The sequence below is a fragment of the Bombyx mori genome, chromosome 22 (assembly GCF_030269925.1).
Source record: "Bombyx mori chromosome 22, ASM3026992v2".
Lineage (NCBI taxonomy): Eukaryota > Metazoa > Arthropoda > Insecta > Lepidoptera > Bombycidae > Bombyx > Bombyx mori.
In genome coordinates, this window is record NC_085128.1 from 4999854 (window position 1) to 5009636 (window position 9783).

Sequence of the window (9783 nt, forward strand, 5' to 3'; positions counted from 1 at the left end):
CAATGAGATATCGTACATATTTCTAGGAGCTTTATGTCTATTTAACACGTTTTTGAACTTGTTGACTAGACTATAATAGTATATTCATTTTAACATTATATGAGTCTTTACTATTTATGTATACTAATTGTATTATGTTCAGTTATTTTTATTTTATTTTGTTGTACACTTTTCTGCCTTCTATATCTATATCTATAATGCGATTTACTCTGATGAGTTGAGATCTTCTTTAAATACTATTTAAATTATTCCTTTTCTAATACTTGCTATTTTCTGTGTACAATAAAGAACAAAGAACAAACTATACCTATTTTAAATGTTAACATAGAACATATCCCTATTCACATACATTATACATCTCCCAAAACAACAAAATTATGTACCAGGCTTAATAGAATGTATGAGAATAGAATCGGCCTTTCATCTGTTTGTGGAGTGATTTCGTTTTTCTGTGTGAGTTAAAGCGTACATTCCATTGGGTGTCTCCTGAATAAATGTTTCAAATTAGCTCGTCATTTACCATTACGCACCACTCATGGCTTAGTTGCTCCGTACCTGTTGAAAGTAATGCGTTTCCAGGATTAAATTTTGCAACGTATGCCAAGTTTGTAATTAATTTCCCTCGAAGATGTTTTTCGAGAGCTTCTTCAAAGGAGGTTTGTAAAAGATTGTTCACGGTTGACTGGGGGGCGGCCGTGCTCCTAAAATTACTGACCTCCATGATTACTCAAGGTGAACGAGTAACACATATACTTTGGAAGGCAATTAAAAAAACCAGCCTTTAAAGCATTCGTTCGTAAGCGCTTAAAACATAATTCAGTCTATTATCCCGATAGTATAAAAAGCAGTTCAGTCGTGCAATTGAATTCCATTTCACTGCACCGTGCATTTGCTCCGATACTGAGATCCGAATTAGATTAATGTGTCGGACAGCGCACTAGATTACAGCCAGACAGTTTGGCCGAGTGATCGGATCCGTATAATGTGTTCGAAACATGCTATTTACTTGACATGACTTAATCTTATGTTCATTTTATATACATACGAATATTGGAACTCCTAAAGAAATTTCCATGTTTGTACAAATATGATGGCTAAATCGTTTGAAGTGTAATTCGTTTCCTTCAAATGTTACAGTGATCTATTTGCGTTTATTATAACAATAACTAGATGATGACCGAGCTTCGCTCGGTGTTTGGCACCGCAGTAAAAAGTTTAGTTGCAAAGCAACAGAGCTGTCATTTATATTTTTATAATTTTTAAATTTTGTTTCTAATGTCAGAAGGAATAAACTGTCAGCCATGAAAGTCGCATCGTAATTTTATTTTATTTTATTGTAAAAATCTTCCTCCTAACAAATCCAAAGATAGTATGATAATCTAAATAAGAAACCGTCCGCTACATGGTCCATCGAGCCGAGATACCCAGGAAATAAGGGAAGTGATCAAAGTTTGATATTCAGGACAAATTAGTGATGTGTAACCCATTACTCTGTTTTTTTGTTTAGATTATTTATATTTATCATATTACAAGCTGGGTTAACTATGTGGTTTGTTTAATGTGTTTTTGTTGGCATTTTTTTGGTAATAGTCACACTTCTAAAATTATTACTTATTTATTAATTATAGGTGCGTACATAATAGTGTGACTGTATAGTTCATTTTAGTTGTCATTATAGTTCATTATTTCAATTGTAACTTCTATCAATGCCAGATTAACTAGCTTGCTTCTGCCCAAATACTTCCAAAATGAGTGAGAAAGAAGAAAAGGAGTTAGTTAAAAAACGAGCTAGTCTAAAAGGCCGATTGACTACATTCAGAAAGTACATCGAGGAATTGAGCGGTACGTTGAATCAGCAACAAGTAAATGAATTGCAATTAAGAATCGGTAAGATCGAATTATTATTTGAACAATATGACGTAGTACAAACTAAAATAGAATGCCTCGCTGACGATTTCAGCTCGCAAAGCACAGAGAGAGAAGATTTTGAATCAATTTATTACAAATCCCTTTCACAGGCTCAGGAGATTCTTTCTCGTAATTCTAAATTGTTACAAACCCAAGTGCATAGTTTTGAGGGTTGCTCTCATGTGAGTAATCATAGCCTGGTTAAATTGCCTACCATTAGTCTACCCAAATTTAATGGTTCATATAGCAACTGGCTGGAATTCCATGACACCTTCAGTAGTCTTATACATTCGAACGAGGCGATAGGAGAAATTAATAAATTCCACTACCTCAGGGCCTCGCTAGAAGGCTCTGCTGCTGTACTGCTTCAGGAGATTCAGTTTTCTGCCAGCAACTATTCTGTGGCGTGGAAGCTGTTATGTGAGAGGTACGATAATAAGCGCCTATTAATTCAAACACACGTTAATAATTTATTTAATGTAGACGCAATAAAGAGTGAATCTTCATTTAATTTAAGACGTTTCATAGATCAGCTGAATAAAAGCCTCAGAGCTTTAGAGTCGCTGGGTGAACCGACTGATCATTGGGACACTCTTCTCATCCACATGATGAGTCGTAAATTCGAACAGAAGACGCTGCGTGAATGGGAAGAGTGCAAAGGTCGTCTTGATAAAGAAAAGCCCATTTCTTTGTCCATCTTTATCGATTTCATTCGTAACCGGGCCGATCTATTAGAAACGATGGAATTTACTCGCCCTAACCTTCCTCACACACAAGTTCAGCCACCACAGTCGCCTAAAGGTCAGAAAATTAAAACATTAGTTTCTGTGTCCGGAACGCAGCCGTCGTCGAGTGGCGGCGCTAGTATTATTTCTGGTTCCGGTACAACATCGTGCCCACACTGTAAGGGTGAGCATTATCTTTATAATTGCGATAAATTTCTGAGCCTTAATAATGAGCAGAGATGGGAATTAATTCCTCAGTTCAAGGTGTGTTACAACTGCTTTCGTAGTGGTCACTATTCAAATCGCTGCAAAAAAGGTGGTTGTACTTTATGTAAGCGTAGGCATAATACGCTTCTGCACACCTATTCTAATAATAAACAGAGAATTAATCAGCCCGCTCCTAAGCGTGACACTACGGCAATCACCTCCGCCGTCCAGCCTGAACCTCCTGGTAACCACGGCCTAACGTTAGCCACGCATTCTGCCGCCGCACCTTCAGAGATTAGTAAAGATGGTATGTTTGCGACGGCTCTCGTTAAAGTTGTCGATAGTAATGGTCACGAGCACATCATACGTGCTCTTCTGGATTTTGCGAGTTCGTCTTGCATAATTAGTGAGAAAACGGGTCGCTTATTGAATGCCAAGTATATTGATATAGATAAACCTATTTTCGGCATCGATAAGACTAGAACTAACACTTCAAAAATGTGTTATGTTTCTTTCAGTTCACGCACTGAAAATTATTCCAAATGTCTTCTTTGTTATGTATTGCCGTCCATAACTGACGATGTGCCTTGCCATTCATTTGATTTTTCGCGTTTAAATATTCCCGCTAATATTATTTTAGCCGATCCCCAATTTTATAGGGCGTCAGAAATTGACATGATAATTGGATCTAATATCTTTTGGGATCTGCTCGGGACGCGAAAGATCAATCTGGGAGATAACATCTCGATCCTCTGGGAAACTCGACTTGGCTGGTTGGTGGTTTCCGGGGATCTAAGTGATGGTCATGGATATGCTCCCCTAATGTGCAACTTTACAAAACTTACAGGCATTTCTCAAGATCTTGATCTCGGCGTTGATGACGCTCAGAACTTGTTGTCGCGGTTCTGGCAGCTGGAGGAAGTCGGGCTTAAGTCATCATACTCCGAGGAGGAACGAAAATGTGAAGAACATTTCGTTAAAAATACGAAACGTCTAGCTGATGGTCGTTTTTGTGTACGCATACCCTTAAAACAATCTGCTGACTGCTTAGGTGACTCTTTGCAACGCGCAAAGAGGTGTCTTCAGGCTTTAGAGCGAAGGTTTGATAAGGACCCTGCCTTTCGAGACAGGTATTCTCTCTTTATGTCCGAGTACCTTTCCCTCAACCACATGTCGGAAAGCCAACCGACAGATTCAACAGTGTACTACATTCCCCACCACGGAGTATTGAACGAAAATAGCACCACGACGAAGCTCCGAGTAGTTTTTAACGCCAGTAGTCCTACCACCTCAGGGATATCTTTGAATCAAATTCAAATGGTGGGGCCTACTGTGCAAGACGAGCTTCTTTCAATACTCCTTCGGTTTAGATTATATAAATACGTTCTAGCCGCAGATGTGGAAAAAATGTACAGACAGATTGCGGTGCATCCTGAAGACCGATGTCTGCAGAAGATTCTCTGGCGCGCGTCTACAGACTGCCCTATTCAGATGTACCAGTTGAACACTGTTACGTATGGATGCGCAAGCTCTAGTTACCTTGCCACAAGATGCCTTAAGCAGATTGGCCTTGAATGCAGTGACAAGAAGATCTCAGAGATCATCATTCACGACTTTTACGTAGATGATCTCCTCACGGGGTCCGACTCATTTCAGGAGGCGTTATACATTAAGAAGAAAGTTGCCGCAGAGCTTGCCTCCGCCAGGATGCCTCTGCGCAAGTGGAAGTCCAACGATCCTCTACTCTGTCTTACTGGTGATCCGAGCGACAACAGTTCATCCCTCAGTTTAAACATCGGATCCCTTGAATCGTGTAAGACATTAGGTCTCAATTGGCAGACAGCCACAGATGAGCTTTCTTTCTCTGTCGATTCGTGTGAAGCCTCGCCTTCTACGAAACGCTCTATGCTTTCTGTCACTGCACGCATTTTTGATCCCATGGGGTTAGTTTCTCCCTGCATCGTTCCTATTAAAATACTATTGCAGCGGCTATGGGTTCATAAGTTATCATGGGACGAAGAGCTCCCATTTGAAATAGCCAAAATTTGGACTAATATAATTAAAAGCCTTCCGCTTTTAAATAATTTGCGCATCCCTCGCCTTATTGTTTGCGAGGCTTATACTTACGTGGATCTCCACATTTTTACAGATGCGTCGCAAAGCGCCTATGGTGCTTGCCTTTATGCACGAAGCGCGAACGTGTATGGACGAATCAAGGTCTCGTTACTTATGGCCAAGAGTAAAGTGGCTCCATTAAAGCCAACGACGATCCCTCGGTTGGAGCTCTGCGGGGCTCTGGTAGGAGTGCGCCTCTATGAGAAGGCTATTGATTCGCTCCGGGTTCAGGTCAGGCATACTACTTTTTGGACTGACTCGACGATTGTGTTAGGTTGGCTTAAAATGTTGCCTAGTAAATTACAGCCTTTCGTTCGTAATCGTACGGTGGAGATCATGGAGAAAACCGTGAACTGTACCTGGCGTCATGTTCCCACTGATGAAAACCCTGCTGATCATATTTCTCGCGGCGTCGAAGTCGTAAATTTGCAGGGTCTAGATCTGTGGTGGTCAGGTCCTCAATTTCTGCAGCAAGACTGCTCTCAGTGGCCTTCCAATCCAGTCCGGTACAGCGAGTCCAAACTCCCTGACGTTCGTCCTGAAGTCTCGTTGCACCTTTCAGTTCCACGTGATGATTCATTTATTGATTTCAGCCGATTCTCAAACCTATCTCGACTAAAACGTGCTGTAGCCTATGCATTGAGATTCATAAATTTTTGCAGAAAGCTATATCCACAAACCAGCCACTTAAGCTCTAAAGAGCTACAGAACGCTTTGAACTTGATTATTAGGAAAGCTCAGTCTGAGTCGTTCGTCGAATACAAGCTCCTAACTCAGGGACATTCGTTATCTCCTAAAAGTCCCCTCAACAAGTTCAATGTCTTTCTTGATGACGCTCAAATTATGCGTGTTGGTGGCAGGTTTGGAAACGCGTCGGAGTTTTCGTATGAGAAAAAATATCCTATAATCCTACAGTCCACTCACATTCTCACAAAACTCGTATTCAAGGCTGAACATATTAAGCTTATGCACGCTGGACCCCAACTATTATTAGCTTCTATAAGAGAAGTCTACTGGCCTATTGGCGGTCGCAATTTGGCCAAGGCCACTTACCATAATTGTATAAGATGTACTCGCATGCGAGCACAAACAGTTACTCCTCTTATGGGAAATTTACCTGTGCACCGCCTCACTCCTGGTCGCCCGTTCGAGTGTGTAGGCATTGACTACGCTGGACCCATCTCGTCCGCTAACCGCCTTGGTCGAGGTTGTAGAATCGTTAAGGTCTACATCGCGATTTTTGTATGTTTCAAAACAAAGGCGATCCATATCGAATTAGTAGGTGATTTAACCAGCAATAGTTTCCTCTCTGCGCTACGCCGGTTTGTATCGCGGAGAGGTAAGCCTACTCATATATATTCGGACAATGGTACGTCATTCGTCGGTGCGTATAAACAAATCGGTACATTCTTAAAATCCAATTGCAATTCTTTGCCTGATGCTTTGATCGAAGAAGGTATTAACTTCCACCTGTGTCCACCTTACTCTCCTCATTTTGGGGGTCTTTGGGAGGCGGGGGTTAAATCTATTAAATTCCATATGCACAGAGTATTGGGAAATTGTAATTTAACTTATGAGGAATTGATCACTGTCCTAACGCAAATCGAAGCAATATTGAATTCTCGGCCGCTGACTCCGCTATCAAGCGATCCCGATGACATGATGCCGCTTACTCCTGGGCATTTTCTCATTGGCCAGCCCCTTACTGCAATGCCTGCTGCTGAGTACAAGGACTGCCGGCTAAGCAATCTCACCAGGTTCCAGCGGTTAGAGCTTATGCGACAACATTTTTGGGCCAGATGGTCAAAGGAATACATTAGTGAGCTGCAGCAAAGAACAAAATGGCGCACCAACCAGTCATCGCTGAAGCTTCACAGCCTGGTTGTGGTGAAGGAAGACAATCTCTCGCCACTTAAATGGAGACTGGGCCGCATAGTAGCTGTCTATCCAGGGTCCGACGGAGTCAACCGGGTCGCAGACATTTGTACCTCAAGCGGAGTCATCAAGAGGTCTTTTAATAAGATTTGTCCCCTGATTGCGGATTAGTTTTGGGTTGAAAGGAAACCTTTCAACATCCGGGGGCATGTTTGGCACCGCAGTAAAAAGTTTAGTTGCAAAGCAACAGAGCTGTCATTTATATTTTTATAATTTTTAAATTTTGTTTCTAATGTCAGAAGGAATAAACTGTCAGCCATGAAAGTCGCATCGTAATTTTATTTTATTTTATTGTAAAAATCTTCCTCCTAACAAATCCAAAGATAGTATGATAATCTAAATAAGAAACCGTCCGCTACACTCGGCTTTTTTAATTTTTTTTATTACGCCATCTTGTTGTGTCTTTAAAGCAGTAAAAATAGTATTATTATTCGCCAATAAATGTCGGTAGGAGTTATAAAGTTGACTATTGAAAACACGAATAAAACAACATTTTCTTAAAATAAATCGTAGCTATATCGATTTATCGCCCCCGAAATCCCCTGTATACTAAATTTTATGAAAATGGTTGGAAGTGTTTCCGAGATTCAGATTATAACTAGTCAGGTCATAAGTATTGTCACACAGTGAAAACTTTTCTTTTAGAATGCTGGCCACAAAAAAGTTGATTGAATTCGAATTTCGAATTGTTCATGAAAATAAAAAGGTATACTTTTAGAATTTTACTCATTTTTAAATATGGAGTGGACGCTTAAAGAAGACTGTGTTGCAGTTATTGCGTTGCATCGTTGCGGTTACGCGCCAATTCAAATTTTTAACATACTGAAAATTTTGAATATAACCAAAAGATTCGTTTATCGTACCATCAAACGATACAATGAAGACTCTAGTGTAGATGACAGGTCAAAAAGTGGTCGCCCTCGGTCTGTTAGGACTCCAGCAGTGATAAAAGCTGTGAAGGCGCGAATTCAAAGAAATCCCAAACGTAAGCAGAAACTGTTGGCCCTTCAGATGAGGTTAAGCAGAACCACAGTGAAAAGGGTGTTAAATGAAGACTTAGGGCTTCGGACATATCGAAGAAAAACAGGACATCGTTTGAATGCTCGTCTAATGGACCTGAGACTGAAGAGATGCCGCGCTTTGTTGAAGCGGTACGCGGGAAAAAGATATCGGGAAATTCTTTTTTCGGATGAAAAAATTTTTACCGTAGAAGAGAGCTACAACAAACAAAATGATAAGGTGTACGCACACAGTAACGAAGAAGCGAGCAACCGTATTCCGCGTGTCCAACGAGGTCATTTTCCATCCTCGCTCATGGTATGGTTGGGAGTTTCTTATTGGGGCTTAACAGAGGTACATTTTTGTGAGAAAGGTGTAAAAACGAATGCAGTTGTGTATCAAAATACAGCCCTGACGAACCTTGTGGAACCTGTTTCTCATACCATGTTCAATAACAGGCACTGGGTATTCCAACAAGATTCGGCGCCAGCTCATAGAGCGAAGAGCACACAAGACTGGCTGGCGGCGCGTGAAATCGACTTCATCCGGCACGAAGACTGGCCCTCCTCCAGTCCATATTTGAATCCGTTAGATTACAAGATATGGCAACACTTGGAGGAAAAGGCGTGCTCAAAGCCTCATCCCAATTTGGAGTCACTCAAGACATCCTTGATTAAGGCAGCCGCCGATATTGACATGGACCTCGTTCGTGCTGCGATAGACGACTGGCCGCGCAGATTGAAGGCTTGTATTCAAAATCACGGAGGTCATTTTGAATAAACTTTAGTGTCATAAGAATCTATGTTTTGTTAAGTTCATTTTGGTATATGAATGGTTACATAATGAATAAACTTGTTTCAATTATTTTACATTAAACATGTGACAGAATTTATGACCTGACTAGGTATATATAATATGATGAACATTTTCATATCAGTGTCTGCTAAATATAAAATATGGTAGAATAAAAGTTTCATCTTGCTAATAATAAATAAATAATAACGTTGAATAAACTAAACTATATATTATTATGTTAATCATTGCCAATAGTGGTGTTTGCGGCCATATGTATTACTCGACATGGTGTGGAAATTCCAACGATACCCTATAACCTATTGGTTGATTAAAATGAGGTACAGGATATCCCGTTGATATCGTTTAAATATTTAGTACTTCAATTAGAAAGTAAAATACCATAATAGTATTTTAATAAAATAAAATTGTGGAGAATGCAATGAAAAACGACTGATATTCTATCTTTATATTAAATACTAGCGACCCGCCCTCGCTTCGCTTCGGAAACATTGAAACAAAAAAAAAATAAAAAAAAAATAAAAAAGGTAGCCTATGTTCATCAGGGACAATGTCTGCTTCTAATGGAAAAAGAATTTTTCAAATCGGTCTAGTAGTTTCGGAGCCTAATCGAAACAAACAAACAAACAAATCTTTCCTCTTTATAATATTAGTATAGAAGTATAATAATATATTTCTTCTGTGCGTGTGTTTGTCACTGAACTCCTCCTAAGCGGCTGGACCGATTTGAATGTTTTTTTTGTATGCATTTGGATGGCGCCCTGGATGGCTTAGATTCACAAATCAGCCCGGCAGATGGTGCTACAGTCGGTATATAGGTTATTTATCTTTCCTAGAAATAATTTATATGGCAAAACAACGTTTGCTGGGTCAGCTAGTTTTATATAAGAAAATGAACTTTCAATATTGAAATTGTAATTTAGAACATGCTTACCGAAGAGTATTGTTACGATACAACCACATTTCATCCAAGTACTTTAGCGAATTCGCTCATTTTTGCATACCTTGCTATAATCAAAGTGAATTGAAGTAACAGAATTTTATCTATGTGAAATTTCGTATGAAAATTGAATGTAATGAA

At 39.9% G+C, this 9783-nt stretch overlaps 1 protein-coding gene across 1 annotated transcript; it reads left to right on the forward strand.

Moving 5' to 3' along the window:
* Positions 1-1202: 1202 nt before the first annotated feature.
* On the forward strand, positions 1203-7158 carry LOC101738639 (uncharacterized). The gene has a single exon (XM_004934113.5). The coding sequence runs from the start codon at positions 1749-1751 to the stop codon at positions 6999-7001; it is 5253 nt and encodes a 1750-aa protein (XP_004934170.2). The 5' UTR covers positions 1203-1748; the 3' UTR covers positions 7002-7158.
* Positions 7159-9783: the final 2625 nt, after the last annotated feature.

Bases quoted from the DNA above. Each gene is read 5' to 3' on its own strand.
- LOC101738639 (XM_004934113.5), top strand. From the start codon at position 1,749: ATGAGTGAGAAAGAAGAAAAGGAGTTAGTTAAAAAACGAGCTAGTCTA.